This window comes from Salminus brasiliensis, chromosome 10, assembly GCF_030463535.1.
Source record: "Salminus brasiliensis chromosome 10, fSalBra1.hap2, whole genome shotgun sequence".
NCBI classification, from domain to species: Eukaryota; Metazoa; Chordata; class Actinopteri; order Characiformes; family Bryconidae; genus Salminus; species Salminus brasiliensis.
The window spans coordinates 36,458,590-36,477,964 of record NC_132887.1 but is presented as its reverse complement, the minus strand read 5'-3'; the positions used below and the strand labels follow the sequence as shown (position 1 = coordinate 36,477,964).

At 43.4% G+C, this 19,375-nt stretch overlaps 1 protein-coding gene across 2 annotated transcripts; it reads left to right on the top strand.

The window, feature by feature from the left end:
- Window positions 1-237: 237 nt before the first annotated feature.
- Window positions 238-3,293, top strand: fgfbp3 (fibroblast growth factor binding protein 3). 2 transcript variants are annotated; one of them, XM_072690541.1, is made up of 2 exons: window positions 238-345; window positions 1,428-3,293. In XM_072690541.1, exon 2 carries the CDS (start codon window positions 1,547-1,549, stop codon window positions 2,237-2,239), a length of 693 nt encoding a protein of 230 aa, XP_072546642.1. In that variant the 5' UTR covers window positions 238-345; window positions 1,428-1,546; the 3' UTR covers window positions 2,240-3,293. The 2 variants fall into 2 exon arrangements, with proteins under 2 accessions (XP_072546642.1, XP_072546644.1); XM_072690543.1 differs by having other exon boundaries at window positions 258-345; window positions 1,431-3,293.
- The last annotated feature ends 16,082 nt before the right edge of the window (window positions 3,294-19,375 follow it).

Here is a 19,375-nt window from a genome sequence, read left to right as displayed (position 1 = left end):
GAGGGAGGGAGGGAGGGAGGGAAGGCAAGGGTTGTATGTGTGGGGGGACTGGTGGAGGGGGTGGGTTGGGGGTAAGAGAAATGGAGAGAAAGAGAGAGAGAAAGGGAAGGAGGGAGGGGTGTCAGTTTGTTTTCAGACTACAAGGGAGGGGCCCAGTTCTGGGAGGTTTTTTGGCCATGCTATTGATGCCCTCCACCGCCCCCCTCCATGAGCCCCCCTCTGCTTCCCTCTTTTTTCTTTATCCCTTGCTCCCATCCTTTCTCTTCTGCCTTGCCCCCTGGTTTCCTTATCCTCCTCTTCAGACCCTTTTGCTCTCGCAGTCCTGAAGGAAGACGTCTCCACTTGGTAAGTAAAAGACAAGGAGGTAAAGAATTAAAACAGTGTAAACTTTCTCGCAGCTTTTCGTTAAGATTTAACCGGAGCATGTCAAGGAATCGGTGGAAGGGTGGAGGACGGAGGGGTTACTTCAAGCTAGTAGTAAATTGCTGTGTACGGGGGGTCCATTGGGGGACTTTGTTGTTTTGCTCTCTCAGCTCTTGCTTCGACTGGCTAAACGCATTCACGCTCTTGAATGCACGTCTTGTGGAAGGACAATTCCTTTCCTACCAGTTTTAGAGCCAACGGTTCCAACTTTGGCAAGTTTTGAGATGGAGTTCTCTGCATTTCCTGGGAAATTTTTCAGACTAGAAACTAGTCATTTTTTATCAGTTATGGTAAAATGGATTTATGGTGTTTCTTCACACTTTTAAAAGGGAATGTTTCGCCCTAATCCGCCTAAAAGGGAAGCCGCAAAGGGTTCTCCAAGAACCATGATTGGAAAAAGAGATGCAGAGGGTGAAGAACTCTAAAGGTTTAAGGAAACGTCTCACAGTGGACAGCTTGTTTACCAATTTGATGGCTTTTCCGAGAACCTTCACTTTCTGTGGAGGTTCTTTTAACTTTAATTTATAAAGAACCAATCAGTCTTTGGGATCCTAAAATGTACTGTAGATGTATGCACTGTAGAACCATCTGCAGAAGGTTTTCCTCGTCTCTGAAGAACCATCTACCCAGGCAGAGAAGCTTTACTGCATTCGGATTCATTCAGATCTTATGGTTTTATTTAGAACCCATTTATAAAAGAGTGTATGGCACTGTATGAGGTTTCCCGGGGTTCTCAAATAGTCCTCAGGGAGCTCCAGGTGGTCCAGATCTTCTCTCGCAAAATGCGGACCCTCTAGGGGAAGACCAGTTTGACCAGCACTGGTGTAAAGATCTCTTTGTTGCCTTTATTTTTAAGAGTATAAAAAAGTTCTTGGACCCCTAGTAGTAACCAATGCTTCATTTGTCTTCAATTTTAAATGACAGTCTGTTTGTTGTTTGTTGTTGTTGTTTACTTATTGTTGTCTACAATCAAAGCCCGACTAACAAGCCCTCCACCCCCTCAGCAGGTGCTCCGGCTCTCCTCTCTTCCACACAGTCCTCCTTTGGATCCCTGTACGGATGCCCGTCCTGCCTTGAGCGTGGGATCTTTTCGTTCCTCCTCCTCTTGCACACATCCTCAGCCATGCGGCGTCCACCCAACCCCCTCTTCTTCCTCCTCCTCGTCCTCTTCCTCCTGCCCTGCTCGGAGGCAGCAAAGAAGAAAGGCAAGCCGAAGGGCGACGACGAGATCCCGACGGCAGCGGGACGTCCGGCCCTGAGCTCTGGGGAGCTGAGCACCAAGGAGGGCCACCGCTGCACCTGGGAGGCGCAGGAGGGCCGCAACAACAACATCCAGCTCCAGGTCAGCTGCACCGACCCCGGCGAGAAGGAAGGCGGCGAGGGGTCCAAGCACTCGTACGGCTGCCAGTTCTCGGGCAAACCTCAGGAGTGCCCGGCCTTTGTGGCCAAGCCGGTGCAGTACTGGAAGCAAGTGGTGGGGAAGCTGAAGAAGCGCTCCAACGCCTGCGAGGGCGAGAAGGTGCTGAAGACGCGCGTATGCAAGAAGGGGCCGGCCGCCGCCCACATGAAGCTGGCCGAGCGGAAGGGAGAGGGCCAGAATGAAGGAGGGAAGAAGAAAGGGGCAGGGAACAAGGAGGGGGAGAAGGATAAGCTAGCCAGGGAAGAGATGAGGGAGGAGGAGCCAATGCAGGGAGACAGCGAAGACAGCTATGGGGTGCTGAACGATGGGGCCGCGGATGCGGATGCGGCCGAAAGCTACTGCGGAGAGGGCTGGAATTCTGTTTGCCGCTTCTTCACCAAGCTTTTAGACGGCTGAAGGCCGCTTAGATATCGCTGCTGTCTTAAGAAAACAATTTAATTTTTTTTTGGTTTTTATTTATTTTGTTTTTATGTCAATCACACATAAAAACACATTTTGTGATGGAAAAACTATGTTACATTGAAGGACCCATATCCCACATTTTACATTTCTTTTATCACGTTTTTCTGAGTCCAAAATTGTTAAAAATTCACTCTTTTCTAACCTCTATTTTAGAAAAATAGAGTCAGTCCATTTTTGACACTGTGCCTTTAAGGACTGACCTATGTAAATGACCTCTGTTGTGATTGGCTGCCTATTCTGTGCCTATTCTGTGCCTGTTTTGTGCCTATTCAAAAAGCAGTTCAGGCTGAAACACTCCTTATAATAACTTCAGTGCGGATGGGCGGGGTCATGCTACTGCTGTAAGCTGAATAGGCGGAGATATGTAAATGAAGTTGCCTTTTTGTGACATCACAAAGTCAGCTATCATGAGTCAGGCTACTTTGCCGAGGGGCAAACACTTTTTTCATGACATTTTTATCAAATTTACAGACAACTTACATGCTTTTATTAAAAAAATTCTCAGATGTCATTTTGCATGATGTGGGCCCTTTATTGCTAAGAGTAGTGTTTTCCTCCCCCTATGTTTTCTTATGACAGCGACGAAATCAGGAGGTAAATCGACAAAGTTCGAAAGTAAAAATTGTGAGAAATGGTTATCTAAGAGAGCGATGAAGAGTAGAAGGATGCTGGATGGACCAGGAAACATACAGACACGCAAACAAATTAGAGATAACGAGATCAAGTACTATCAAGGATGTCACTTCTGTCACAACTTCTGTAATCTAATTCATCCTATGTAAAGTCCTTAATTCATTCTCCAGCTAATTAGCCTAGTGTTGCAGTTGATGAAGCTCAGTATGAGGGACGTTTAGAAGGTTTAGGTGGTCATTTTTTGAGTAGTAGGTTCTTCCTTTAGTATTTTCAGCCATTGACTAAGTAACTAGGTTTGTCTAATGCTTTGTACATCTTTTATAGTTCTGAATAAACTTACAGTTTGTATTTAAAAGATGTCTGATTCCTTCATAACTAAGAAGAACAGATGAAAGCTCTCAGTACCCATCAAGCGACCAGAACAGCTCTGACCTGTCAAGGCATGAACTCCACAAAACCTCTGGTCCACTGAGATGTTAGCAGCAGACCCTTCAAGTCCTAGCCTGGAAGTTGTGAGGTGGGGCCCTGAGCACCCATGAGCCCAAGCTATCACTGGTTTACCGGCTGTCCTTCCTTGGAGCACTTTTGGGTAGGTACTGACCACTGCACGACCCTTGCAGACCTGCCTGATGTTTCGGAGATGTTCTGCCCCAGTGGTCTAGCCACTAGCAGTTTGGTTCTTGTCAGAGTGACTGAGATTCTTTTGCTTGCCAACTTCAAGAACTGACTGTCCACTTGCTGCCTAACATACAGATCCCACCCCTTGACAAGTGCCACGGCAACCAGATCATCAATGTTAATAATAAATAATCCATATTTCAACTGTAAGTACATTTACATTTACGGCATTTAGCTGATTTACAAGGTTAATCGTATTACAGAGGGGGGCCAATGTAGTGTTAGGAGTCTTGCCCAAGAATATTAATGTAGCGCAGTATAGTCACCAAGATCATCGAACCCCAGTCTCCCACATGGTGTGGTAGCTCCCTGGTAGGTAGTGGTGTTATCTATTGTGCCACACCAACCAGTAAGTAAGTAGTTGTGTATAATCTTATGCCTGATCCAGGAGACTCTAGAAAAGTATATATATATAAAAACGTATAAAACGGGGACTCCTAACACGACCATGCAAAACCTGATAGACCAACATTAGCTTTCATACTTGAGAGCAAGGAGAAGACCAAGTCTGACCAGAAGACCAGATCTAAATCTGATCTGTCCATCCTTCCACTGTGAGAAGCCAGTCTGAGAGAATACGGAGCTGATCAAGAAGCTCTTACTGAAAAAAGAAAGCCCAGAGTCCAGACCTCAACATCATTAAATACGTTTGGGATGACCTGAATTTGTGGGAGGCAGAACAAATTGCTCAAAGTTTGGAGGTGTGGAAACATCTGAAACACTGAAAATGGGTCTTGTGAAGTTAGGACACCCCATGAAAACCTCTGAAAACATCTGGACATTTGATCTGCTCTTGATAATTGAATTGAGGAGAAGAAGATCACCATGGCCAGATCCAAAGAGCTCTCTGAGGCCTTTAGAAAGAAAGATGTAGATGCAGAGGAGTCTGTGAAGGGCTTTCAGTCTGCTAAATGCCATCATGATCAGGCCAAGTACAGGCAAGCTGAGCCCAAGAGCAGACCCCAAGATGAGGGAAGAAGTCGCCAATGATCCTGAAATGACATCATGGTAGCAGGTAGCTCTTGCTACAGTTGATGCCAAAGTATTAGAAAGACCATCAGTGAGCATAAGTTTGATTTTCAGGTGAGGTGCGCAAAGAACAGCGTAGTAGTCTAGAAACATCCATGTCTACAACCTTCTTGCTGAAGGCCTCTCTGGATCTGGCCATGGTGATCTTCACCACTCACTTCAACTTCAATCAGGAGCAAACCAGACTAAACGTCTGAGGCTTAAATAAAAGGAGTTTTTTTATTAATTACATTTTACAAATGACATTTTTACAGTCATATGTGTTTGGTCATATCATCTCCATCTCCAAATATTGTTTAAATGAAGATCAACTGTCCAGAAGTTTAAATCTGTTCAAAAAAGACCAAAGGTTTTTATGGGGTGTCCTGGGGTGACTTTTTATCGCTACTCTCTCACAATCTTTCCTCAAACTCGGCCCAACTTTCCGAAGCAATCGCGCCAAGTGCCGACAAAGGCCTTGGTTGAGGATGGCACTGCCATGTAAGTTCATTTAATTAGAAGAATCACGTATTAGCAATATCTGCAGATGTTCGAGAAGCCATTAGAAAGTGGAACGCTCTGACGTGGTCCCCACCAGAAAATGGTAGAAAAAAAAAAATTATTGACCTTCAGCGAACGCATCAGCTGCAGGCTGCCCAGTGCGATGGCTCATAAAGGGTGATTATGGAATGGAGGAGGTGGACGGGACAGTGTGCTCTGCGCTAGATCATTTAGAATTGAGTGTGGGTGGGTGGATGGGTGTGTGTGTGTGTTGGACATGAAACAGGAGGTCTTTTGAGGGAATGGTAAAAGGCAGCTCTGCTCTGTTATATAGCGACAGCATCAATAGCAGATTCTTGCTAGAATTCTTTCTTTAATGAAAAATCCAGTTTGAGAAAACTGAGATTCACATCCACACACACAGTCACATTTCAGCAGCTTGTTAATCAAAAAAACATGAAGATTGGTGCTAAAACGCTGTATTTAGAGTTAGGAGGTCGGACGGCAGCCGTAATCCTGTACAAGTCTGTTACCACCTTATTTTCCATTAAAAACATGACCTCCTGGGTCATGCTGCTTGCCATCAGCAGCCGGAGTTTGGGAGAGCACAATTGGCCTCTCAGGCTCTTTCAGGGGTGGGTTGTTGACACTTCCTCCCCACATCAGTCCTAGTGCGGCGTTGGTCAGCACAGGCGTCTGTTAGCCGTCGTATCGGAACAACTTAGCAATGCTGCATCAGCGGCATTTGGAAAAGAGGCGGTGGCTGGCCTTACATGTGACGAATGAGACGTGCTGGTGTTGGTGGCAATGCTAGTAATATCAATGGGAAGGTGAATTGGGTGGAAAAATGGGGTCAAATTATATCTAAATTACTGAGACATTTCTCTGGTGTTGGTTTCCCCTCCACAAAGTGGTCAGAGCAGACGTCTGGACATTCGGACGGACATTTTGAATTGATCAAATCAAATTAAATTTATTTGTATAGCACTTTTTACAACTGTTGTTGTCACAAAGCAGATTTACACAATCAGTAATTAGTAAAAGACAAGAAATCAACAACATAAAAAGACCTGCTGGTTGGACTGGTAGGTGGTAGCTGGTCTGAAGCTGGTAGAGGGGACCCCCGGCAGTCAGACTTCCAGCAGGTCGGGCTGGATGAGTGGGTGACCATTTACTCAGAGAAGGTAAAGAGACAGAGTAAGGTCTGAATGGATTATATAGAGAGCAGAGAATGTTGAGCAGTATCAGAGTGTGTCTGATGACTCCGGCAGGTCTGACTGTAACTGTAAGAGCCAGGAGGTAACACAGACACGGGAGCACCCTGAAATACTAGTGTCCATCTGCTCCACTGTCCACAAACCTAAGTGATTGCATGCTAGCAGCAAGACAACAGCTCCAGCATCTCAGTACACTACAATTCCCTGTGTCCGTGAACCCCTGGACCTACAACCTTTATCTAAGAGGAAACATTACTTACCAAAAGCTAAACCAAACAGATGAGTTTTCAGTCTAGATTTGAAGATTGAATTTAGCACCTTTAGCTGTAGGCACAGGTCCTCTTCTTCTTTGGATATGGTGCCCCACACCACTTTTTGTGCTGTGTTAGAAAGCTAGTTAGCTAGCTCTGCTCTAAATAGCTATGAATAAGGTTAACTAGCCTGTTGGAATGCTGGGTTAGCACAGCTAGCTACCTTACAGTTCAGCGTACACAGCAGTTACCTACATATCGAATAGCAGCTTGGGTTGGTATTGTGGTTGTATGTTGTCCAAAGGTTTGTGGACACCCCTTCTAACGAATGCATTCAGTGGACACAGAGGCACAAATGTGCGCACACACACAGCTAGTCTCTGTAGAGAAGTGTTGCCAAATGAATAGGACTCTCTGGAGATGATAAACATGAACCTATTGACACCATGCTGCCTCACGCCAGACGTGGGCTAGAGGGGTTGAGCTGTGGAACTGTGTTCTCTGGAATAATGGATGGAGCTCCATCCAATACTTGTGGGATGTGTTGGGGAGTTGGGGATGAGGTTGGGTGGTGGTCCTCCAAGATCCTGACCTCGCTGAATGCAATCCCATCCTCACAGCAATGCCCCAAAGTCTAGTATAAAGCCTTCCCTGGACAGTAGCGACGGTTGGAAGAAACACAGAATGAGCAGGTGTCCCAATACTTTTAAACATAAAGTGTATGTGGAGAAATCCAGGTAAATACAGATAAACTGAATAGCAGTATATCGTCTCACACACAATTAGCATGATGTTCACCTTCATCTAGAGATGAGAGTGTTATTAAGACCCTGTTCGTGCACACAGGTTCCTCGAGTGGTCATTGCCTAGGGTCAAAAGGTACATGTTCAGTGCTCTGGGAACACAGCGGTGATGAAAATCGATGGCTAAAGTGGAAAACAGAGACACCTCCAGTCTTTGCTGTCTTGGGCGAGTCGATTAGACGCAGTTCTTGTGATGAGACCCGCTGCTATTTCTAGAGAAAAGAAACGCTCCCTGACCTACCAACACGACTTCAGCTCATTTCTGTCTATCAAAATGAAGCTACACAGCGATGAAAGTGGCTAAAAAACTTCTTTTAGAAAACTTACAAAGGCCAGAACGTTGTGCTAGATGCCGCAACAAGGGCCTACAAGACAAGCTGAAGATTTTGCACTCAACTGCAGTCGATATGTTGTCAAATACATCAGGCCTGGTATGACAGTTGTCCTTTTTCCATACCGAGTGGCCTAGGGGCCAGGAAATACAGTCAGATCCATAAGTATTTGGACAGTTCACTTCTTACAGCTTCTCTAGAGACGAGAGGTGTTATTAAGACCCTGTAAGACCCTCAGTTCTTGAAAGTGATGCATTGGAAGCAGGAAAAATGGCCAAACAAGAATCTGAGCATCTAGCTAAACTGTGATGACTAGATGACTGGGTCAGAACATCTCGAAATAGGCAGTGTATGCAATATCCGGTATGCAGTGGTCAATACCTGCCAAAAGTGCTTCAAGGTATGACAACCAGTACCCTAGCGACAGGGTCATGGATGCCTACGGGCCATGGACTGATGCTCATGGAGCCCCCACCTCCCATCTTACAGGACTGCTAAAGATCTGCTGACGATGTCTTGGTGCCAGGTACCACAGGACACCTTCAGAGGTCTTGTGGAGTCCATGCCTCGACGGGTCAGAGCTGTTTTGGCAGCACAAGGAAGACATACAAGATAGTAGGCAGGTGGTTTTAATGTTGTGGTGGGTTGGTGTAGAACGTGTATACTAGAACTTGCAGATATCTAATAATAATGGTGAAGGCTTCAGTGCGATGCTGCTCTTCAGGCAGACAAAGAGGGAGGAGCCAGAGACTGTGGCCCCGCTTTACTATTCTCAAAACACAGCCTGCTGTCTGCCTGGCACTAATCGTTAATCAAAGAGACTAATCACCCTTTTGTCTTACTGGAGGCATTGAAGACAACTGAACATTTAACTGAGGCTGGTGGATGATCTCACTTGGAGGCTTAGAGCTGGGGGTCCTGCGTCTTGTGGGCGTTGAATTTACTTATGTGTATGAGTCTGTGTGTGTGTGTGTGTGTTGGGACGGCTACCCCAACAACCCATCCACCCGCCCGCCTCCCCTCGGGCCTTTTGCTCTACGGGGGGCCTGGCTGGCTCTACAGCATGCAGTCACCACCTCCCCATCGCCATCGTTCTCCTCGTCTCACTCACTTCATTACACTCAGGCCCAAACTGTGAGACAATGGCACCATTTACAGTATAAGTGAGGGTGTAGAGATGCTGCAGTGCTGATAGCTAACTTCCTATGCTCTCTAGATGTTGAGGTGATCTCAAGGTTATGGAGCTTTTGGCAGATGCCAGAGCGTCTTTTTAGCCTCTAAATGAACTCACGGAAAGTTAGCTCAGACCCGCTGATGGTGCCAAGTGATCTTACTGTTCAGAGCCATCTGTCAGCGCTGAGCTGTCCCGCATCATCAATCATTAATGTTGGGGTGTGGTAGGGAAGAAGCAGTGAGCATGCAGTCCCATTCTGGGATGTTAACAGAGGGGGATGAATGTGGGTCCAATATCTACTGTCATAGGAAAACCTTGGATCTCCCAAATAGCAACTTTACTTTTGCACTGAGTTGTGAATTCACGTCCCAGACCAATAGCACAGCTGCTAAGGAGGTCTCTGTACTGTCTCTGCTCTGTCTGAGCCAACACGGAGGGAGTGCTGATTGTTGCAGATCCAAAACAGGAGGTATTCTACAGCTCTTTTCATGAGCATTAGCTGGTTTGTGAAACTGATGAACCAAAGCGGAGGACTGCTTGTCCTGCTGATTTCCAGCCCTAGCTACGCAGCTACACTCATTTTGTGAAGCAACACAAAGAGCAAAATCCAGTGTGACCGGAACTTAAAGAAGCATTATGTGAGAATTGGAGGGCTCCCTCTACAGTCAGGAAGTGGAATTCGCAATTTGAGCCTCAACTAAAGTAAATGCTTTTCACGTGCATTTCTGGACAAGCTTAGAGATGCAGAACCAGAGTCACTGACAGTGAAAGAAGACTGTGGGCCTAGGCGGTAGAGTAATATTACACAATTTTACACTAATATGACTCGAGTTAGGCAAAGTTATGCAGTTTTCACAAGCGCCATCCTGACAGCTCAGCTCCGCTAGAGTTAGATACTGCAGTTTCTGGCTTGTGGAGTCTCTAAAGTAGCAATGAAGAGCGGCACTTTACTCTCTTTTGCAGACATGATTTCGAAGGTAAAAATGTCACATATTGCTGCTTTAACTTTCTAATGGAAGTCAATGTAAAAATGTTTTTTCAAGTATTATTTAGACTCTATTCTTAAATTTAAACTGAAATTTTTTAGACTGGTTTTTAGACTCAATTCTCAAATTTAAACCTAATTTCCAAAACTCAAAATGCCCACATTGACACACACTCCACTGTCCAATGGCCAAATGTAGCCTATTCCCACCAAGTGGCTTCAATCACAAGACTCACAAGTCAACCATATCTGTTCGACATGCTGCAATCGCAATGTCACTGGACAGCTGAACACGCTTGGAGGAGAGCACTAACTGCTGGTTGTATTACATCAGCTAACGGCCGTCCAGGCTGGCTAGCACTGCGACGGCCCTTCTCTGGGACTCCCAGCCACGGATGGCTTTTGCATCAGAGAGTATCGAACTAGCGACCTTCCATCAATTGGACCAGTGCTTAGACAGCTGTGTTGCAGTTCAAGAAACCTTCTGAAAAGGCCGGACCAAGGTTTTCATGTGCACAAGCATGAGAATGACTCCTAGCTTGAGCATCTAAACCTGGGTTAACAGAAAAGGTTGCTAATCACGGTCATTTTTAGATTTTGTGAGACCATCCCTAGCCCACAATGCAGTTGTGTTAATACAGTTTCAGATAAAGTTCTGCAAGGTGATGTTTAAGCATGTTCTGATGGTACAATGCAGCCCTGTGTTGTTAAATGATAGCAAACAGTGGGTGCCATTCTTTGGCTCAATCAACAGTGCTGCGGTTTTGTCCTTGAAACTTCGTCCTTAAGTGAAACCTCAACAAAGTCACCTCATAAAAAACACTCTATTGAGGAAAGAGACTGAGCTGAAGAACTTTTTCCACACCTCTGAAGGCCACTGACAGCTGTTTCTACACTACTGAACTCCTAAAAGAGTTTTTTTCTTTGTACTGAGGGGTTAATAGACTGCAGCCCTACTATTAACCCTACTATGACCCTCCATTGTTGCAGATGATGGTCCTTTTGGGACATTGACCACATGTAAACGTGACATCACCCAAAAAAACAATGCATTATAAAAAAGGGCTCCTTTTGTTTATATATGCATTGAATAAATGAAGACGCTAACATTATGGCCTGAGGACATGGCCAAGCTCGAATCCCAGGTCATGCTGCTTCGCCATCAGTATCCAGAGCCTGAGTGGGCACAATTGCTCCTGGGTCTGGGTGGGTAGATGGCGCTATCTACCCTCATTGCTCCCATTGTGATGCGTATCAGGTTGGCTGCCTAGGGATACTGCATTAGTACAGTTGGAAAAGAGGCAGTGGCTGAGCATTGTGAGAGGTAGGGGGAGTCCTAGTGAGTCGGTGGGGAACGGCTCGGCTAAATTGGAGAGAAGATTTGGTAAAAATTCTATATAATCATAAATAATACTAATAATAATCATACTATAATAAATAATCAGTACACTAATATTGATTTGAACCGTTTTAACATTTACAATTTCAATACTAAAGACATACTGTTGATGTTTGAGGTTCAGCTTGTTCATTGTTTAAAGGGGGGGGGGGCAACAAAGAACTACTAAGGTTTTAGTTTATGAAGCTCTTGAGAAATTCATAAGATCAGCTTCTTCACTGTGTGGGTGTGTATGTTTGAATCCTCGGGTTTCAGTCGAGAACGCAGAGCCTTCTTGATAGAACTAGAGCATTTTATTAAGTACCGAATAGAAGTGAAGACAGAATATCAATGAGACGTAGTTCCATCTATTATGCAAATACGCTGAGGCACATCCCACCCCCCTCCCTCCCACCCCTCACACACAAAATCCACAGTTACCCTGGCCTGTAATCAGAGCACATGAATCAAGTGTTTAAGGCAGGCATGTAGCCAGGCGCCCCACTGAAGGCCCTCTTTCCCACCCTACCACGAGGCGCAGCAAAGGCACATCTGACCCCGGCACTCAAAACCCCACCAGGACACCCTTCAGCGCCATAAAGAGCCTCAAGCTGCTTCCCACATTGGAACAGGATGGTACAAAATGGGGGGGGTGAACTTTCGGACTCCCCTCATACGCTCTCTTCTGAATTAGCCAAAACCCACCAAACCCACCCCCACAACCCCACCACCCCTCCCAACCCATCCCCATCCCGCCACGTTAGCCCCATAGCTTCACGTTCAGGCCAATTAGAGCATAAGAAAGGAGCTGAGGGGCACAGAAAGGACTAGATTACTCGCTACTAACTGAACAGAAGTGGGAACCACTGCTGCATGGAACCACAGTAACATGGGGACAGTTCAGCCCCACACCCAAACAGTGTGTTGAGAGCGTGCGGAGGCTTGTGATGGTAGTTTGCTGAAGTTATCAGCATCACTCTTCTCATTAGCGTCTGAAATGCCTCATGACTGAAGCTAAATGGCCTCCTTTAACAGTCCACAATCATCACAACCTCTGACAAACACTTACTGAGCTAACACTCAACGCTCAGCGTTTCAGGCCAGAGCTAGCTCGGCTAAGCTGAACTAGTCCCTATAGTACAGGTCATTTCGACTTCATTAACTCACTAACTGGACTGGTTGCGCAGATTATATGTAGTAAAAATGACCCTATCCCACCCTCTCTCTTTTTTAACTAAATGGCCACCCAGCCCGACCTGCTGGAAGATTGCCCGCTGAGGTCCCCTCTACCTGCGTCAGACCAGCTGCCACCTACCAGTCCAACCAGCAGGCCCCGCACCCACCACCACCCATAGCAGACCAGCGGCACACCCTCCTACCACTGCTACCTGTTTAATGACCATGTTAAAACCTAAATGGACTCGTAACTATCTGCCACTATTAATATCACCACTATTAACTATCTACACCATGATTATTATAGTATGATTATGATTAGAGCAGTTTTATCAATAATTTATAAATAGTTCTGATCAGAGGAGGACGGGTCGGGTCCCCCTTGTGAGTCTTGGTTCCTCCCATGGTTTCTTCCTCCAGCTCTGAGGGAGGTTCTCCTTGCCACTGTCGCCATTGGCTGCTCACTGGGGGTCTTGGATCCTTCATCCTTATGTTATTTCTTTTTTGTCTCTGTCTTTTATTAATGACTAATTATGTAAAGCTGCTTTGTGACAACAACAGTTGTAAAAAGAGCCATACTAATAAATCTGACTTGACTTGACTTGACTTCCCAGCCAAATAGGTGGAAATGTGTAGTCCCTACTACTAATAAATCAAAAGTAATAAGGCATAGAAGCAAATAGTAAATAAACAACACTACTAAACTATCAGTTAATAGTTACTAATTGCAAAATACTTCAATAAATACTTATTAGAAATAACGAATGTCTAATTTACAGTCATTAGTATGTCAATAATGGGGAAATGGCTTAACCACTTACTAACAATTACTTACAATTCTTACCATTAGCCCGTCTCTGAACACCTTAAAGTCTTCAAACGTTACCCACTGCTAAAAACACAGCAACCGATTTCTCCAAGACCCCTAAAGCCATGAACTTGGCTATTTTACTTCGTACACTTGTTTTATGTGCATGTCAAAGCTCTTCTATGGAGTAACTATTGGTTTTCCACCTACAACCTACAACATGCGATACATTCCTCAAAATTCTTCCCTTAGCTATGAAACAGAGCAGATCCATAAAAGAGCAAGGCCACTTCTTCGTTGCTCAATAACGATGGTTTACTGGCAATCTGTGCGTTACAACCAGTGAATTACAAACTTGATTGAAACCTATACTGCGATCATCTGAAGACGCGATCCAACCATTTTCGCTTTGATTGGAAGTTCAAGGAAGTGTTTTGTTGCTGAAGCTTCTCTGGAATGAAACCTTTTCCTGGTGCAGTCGACCGGTAATAGAGGGGAGATCTTTCGAGAGTATTGGAGAGTTTTAGAGACACTTTTTTAATAATCAAATTTAATTTTTTATTACCACATGAACGTAGACAAACAATGGAAGAACCAGATAATCAAGACAAAACAAGGTGAACATGCAAAAACGTCCAGGATGTGTGGCCTAGCTCAAAACAGACAAAACATCAGGAACCACCAACCAACTGGGCCAGATTCATAACCATGCTAAATGTGCATGCTAAAACTATAGGAAAATGATGAAATGCAGACAACTATAGAGGAGAAACATCCCTGAAGCCCCACCTCCTCAATCTAACATCCTGTAAAATACCTCTAAATAAAAGAAATAAATATCCCTCTACCACCCCGTCACCTCCCTTTAAACTCTGTGGCCCATCCTTCCTGGCTCTACATATAAGAGGGGGGATTGCCGCCACCCCAACTCCCCTCCCTCTCTTACAGTCTTCTCCCAAATCACTATAAGCTAAAGGCATAGCGAAATAAGCATCCAAAAAAATGTTTTATTGAACAAGCAAAATTAAAGTGGTGTCAAATGGAACAGCAACTACCAACCACAGTTAAACAAGATGGCAAGGTTTTGGACCAGGTAATGGTACCATATGTGCTCCTTTTGTCCTTGGAAGTAAAGAACATTGCCTAGAAATGCTTATTAGTTTATCCAGCTTGCCGCAAAAGCTCTCCAAGATGGTCATCGGCCAACTTGAGCTGCGTTCAAGGTTATCTCACCGCAAGATCATGACGTATTGTTGCCAACGATCCTTAATCAAAATTCCTTTGATTAAAATTAGGGTCCCAGACGTTTAGGCTCGGGTTGAGGAAATTGCGAGTTACACTTTTAACGCAGATTGCGGTTAAATTCCTCGGCTCCAAATGTAAATCAAAACTCACCTGATTTGCCATCTGGAAGTTTTGATGATGTTCTGAATTGGTGTGCTGACCTCAGAGTGACCTTCGTCACGATCATGTTTTATTCGCTGCTGTCTTCATCATAACACTTGATGGAATCCCTGCTGAAAGAGTCAGATCTTATAAATACTTCAGTATTTGGGGAGATGGAGGAAAGGATTCTTTATGGAGGAAAGAAAGAAAGTGCTGAAGGGTTCTTTGAGGACTGATTGCTGTTGTGGGCAGTGATTTGTATATGGATTTATGTAGAACTACAGAATGGCTTTACACAGCAGGGTTCCACTGTTACTAATATGAGTTAAAGAACTACTTTTGGCTACTATTCAGTAGTAGAATCCCATATGTTTAGAATGTAGCGTAGAATAGTATGCGTTCTTAAGCTAACTTGAGTTTATATGTTTAATACATAGTTATATGTATATATACACACATATATATGTGTCTATATATATATATATGTGTGTGTGTGTGTCATTTGCTCTTACCAGTTAAACAGCTAAATGCTGAATTGCTTTCTTTGAATCATTTAGCTGAATGCTAAAAGCTAATGTTTTTTTAATTATATATATATATATATATATATATATATATATATATATATATATATATATATATATATATATATATTCAAAATTTTATCAGAATTACATCTGAGACCACAATGAAAATCTACATTTTCTTTCTCATTTAAATCTAGAAATTAACAGTAGATTTTTTTTTATATGTAAACATTTCTGCACTTTTACCAGGTAAGTAATTCTACATAGCACCAAAAAGGTTTCCATTACTGTTATAGGTTAAAGAACCCCTTTTGGCTATATATATATATATATATATATATATATATATATATATATAATACAAATAAGCTTAATACACAAAAAAGATGTGTAATGAGTTGAGAAATTTGACATTTTTAAATATATATATATATATGTCATTTAAATATAGAAATAATCAATAATTTAATTGATTGAATAACTCATTACACAAGTTAGCTTATGAAAGAATATGGGGTGCTTATTAGAGAATTCTGCACAACCTTGTGGAGTCCATGCAGCTGGAGTTCATGAAATAGAGGGGTGCACAAACAGTGGTTAAAAAAATTCAGAAGATTTAGGAAAAATTTCAAGGATTCCACTTTTCGCTAAAATTGGTATTCTGATAATAAAACAAAAGCTAGCCTCAAATTCCAATATTCTTAGAAGTACAGAAACACCTGTAGTTCACATTGGGTATAAGTTAAGAGGTTGGTTTAAAAGGCTTAAAGCAGCCCAGGCCTGCCAGGCCTGCATATGGTCTGACTGCTCCAATCACGCTACAGCGCCGAACCATCGGCCTCGCAGTGAGAGCAAGGAAAGCCTAGACAGAAGTGGCACCTGCTGATGAAACTGGGTCACTGCATGTTAGAAGTAAAAGCCCTCTGAGTAAAATGGACCGCAGCTCTATAACACAAAGATCCTACAAATCTAGAGCATTAATGAATCTAATCTACAACACATTTACTGAAGGGTGTTAGGGTGTCAGTAACCCCAACCCCATTTAGCAGATTTCCCCCAGAAGTATTGTTTAGCTAAAGGCCCAAAGCTATTTATTGGAGTTTTGCTGGCTAGCTGGCATTAGAGATTTGAGATGAGTTGAAATATGAGTTTTAAAGCTGATCCACACCTGAACTGTTCATTTGATCATTTGCCCTTACCAGTTAAACAGCCGAATGCTGAACTGCGATCGTTGAATCAGTTTTTTATCATTATTTCTACCCAGATGCTCAGTCAAACCTCTTGGGTCATTTTGTTGGGTTATAAGTTGAAATCTTTCCCAGTGCTGGGTGTTTTTTATTTTTGGGTAGTCCAGCTGCTGGCCTAGACCCATAATAACAGCCTAACCAATGGATCAGTTTTCCAGACAGTGAATGAGGAAGTCAATTAAGTGACATTGGAATTTGCTGCTGTATAAATACAGATGTTTATTACTGACTATTGCATAAAAACAGTAAATATAAGTGTTTTGTTTCACGGAAAAATGATAAACTGTATTTTTCTGGCTGGGATGTGGACTAGCCAGAGTCAGCTTACTGTAAAGTTGGTTTGCACTGTCTTACTGAAGGCTCATGGGTAGTTGTAGCCCATTGGAGGATATTTCATGGCTATAAAGAGGCTTAAATGTTAATGAGGAACTGTTTACTATAAACAATGCAGTGCTGGGTAGGTGGGTAAGTAACCATTGATATTAGGGCCATTTCTCTGATGCAGAGTGTTGGGACAATGTTGGTCAGTTCAACTCAGCTCATTTTATTACATCAACAATAATAATAATAATTATTATTACTATTATTTTTACTATGGTAGTTGCTCTTTCCACTGTCAACCCTTCATGATTATTATCTGGTTGGTATGGCGCAACAGATAGCACCACTACCTGCCAATGAGCTACCACACCATGTGGGAGACTGGGGTTCGATTCCCTGGCTGGGTGACTATGCAGCACTACACCAATAAGAGTCCTTGGGCAAGACTCCTAACACTACATTGACCCACCTCTGTAATACGAGTAACCTTGTAAGTCGCTCTGGATCAGAGCGTCAGCTAAATGCTATAAATGTGAATGTAAATTATTAATGGACCAATAGAAATTATCTGGACTACATTATCTCAGCAGCATCATCAGTTTGTTCAGTGTTGATTTCCATCTGGAGGTTACTTGACTCCCTCCAGATCACATGATGTTTTCAGGTTGAACGAATGCGTCTTCTGACCACGGACGTCTGCGTCGTTGCCAGGAGCAGTGAAATTGTGTCCATTTCTGTGTCCAAGAATGAAAAGGTACATTTACACAGAGCTGGGTGACCTCTGCTTAATTAGTTCCTCAAGCTCGTCATCTGAGATCACCATCTGTAGGTAAAGGAAAGTTAACTGTGCTGAAGTAAACTGTCTAGAGCAGGAGAAGCAAACCCCCCCCCCAAAAAAAAAGAAAACAGGAATGCAGGAATCTGGCCCTCCAGGAACGCCTACCCCTGGTCTAGAGCATGGTCAGGAATCCCCCAGCATAGACCAGACCAAATTCACCACTGGTTGGTTATAAATTTTGAGCAATGCGTTCATTAAAATCTAGTGTACCGGTCAAGCAATTAGAAATCTACGCTGCTTGAGGGCACCCTAGTTGCACGGCTGCTGTTCAGTACCAGTACAGTATCTGTGGCTTAGCCTGAAGCGCTTCCCACTGGAAGCGAACGCAGATCACAACTGTAAGCCGAACCGGAAACCTTCAACCCAGTTATACCACAATTCATGATGGTCCTTGTCTTTCCTCTTCAGCCTCGACAGATGGCACTGCTGTTTGAAACTGTGCCTCTTGAGAGGTCTGAGTCAGTTCTCAAGGTTGGCACTGTTTATTCTGGCAGGGGGCAGCAAGCCAGTCATGTGGATTGCGAGTGATAGCTGGCAGTCAGTGTCACAATGCTAACTTAGCCAGAGCTGTGAAATATTGAGGACTGCAGCAGCTAGCCCAGACTATAAATAGACAGGTGTTAACACAATCGCACACCTTCAGACCTATAAACACGTTCTCACTCGCTTTTCTCTCTCTCTGATTTCCAGTCTGAACGGCCTTTTAGTAGAACTAAATAATGTCATGGTCATCATGGTCCAGATGCCTCATAGATGCTCACCTGGCATTCAACTAACATTCAACTGAATATGTATAAAAGGCAACTGAACTCTATGTGACTGTCTATTGAGTAACCCTACACCTAACCCTAAAACTAACCTTAACCCCACTCTTTTAGGGTTAGGTTTTAGGGTTAAGTCAAGGATAGGGTTAAGGTTAGGGTTAGGTTTCAGAGTTGATTTAAGGTTTGTTGTAAGGTTAAGGTTAGGTTCTAGGGGTGATTTAAGGTTAAGGGTAAGGATTAAGGTTTATTTTAAGGTCAGGTTAAGGTTAGGGTTAGGTTTTAGAGTTGATTTAAGGTTAAGGTAAGGTTAGGGTTTAGCTCTAGGGTTGATTTAAAGGTTGGGTTAAGGGTAGGGTTATGTTTAGGGTTAGATTTAAGGTTAAGGTTGGGGTTTAGAGTTGATTCAAGGACAGGGTCATGTTTTAGTTTAGGTTAAGGGTAAGGTTATGGTTAGGTTCTAGGGTTGATTTAAGGTTAAGGGTAAGGGTAAGGTTAGGGTGTAGCTTTAGGGTTGATTCAAGGTTAAGGGTAAGGTTGGGTTGTATGGTTGATTTAAAGGTCAGGTTAAAGTTGGGGTTAGGTTTTAGAATTGATTTAAGGTTAAGGATAAGGATATACATTTTAGGGTTTATTCAAGGTTTGGGTTAGGTTTCAGAGTTGATTTAAGGTTAAGGATAAGGATATACATTTTAGGGTTTATTCAAGGTTTGGGTTAGGTTTTAGAGTTGATTTAAGGGTAAGGTTTGGGTTAGGTTTTAGAATTGATTTAAGGTTTGTGGTAAGGTTAAGGTTAGGTTCTAGGGTTGATTTAAGGTTAAGGGTAAGGTTAGGGTGTAGCTTTAGGGTTGATTCAAGGTTAAGGGTAACGTTAGGGTTATGTTTTATGGTTGATTTAAAGGTCGAGTTAAGGTTAGGGTTAGGTTTTAGGGTTTATTTAAAGGTCGGGTTAAGAGTATGGTTAGATTTAGGGTTAGATTTAAGGTTGGGGTTTAGGGTTGATTCAAGGACAGGGTTAGTGTCATGTTTTACGGTTGATTCAAGGG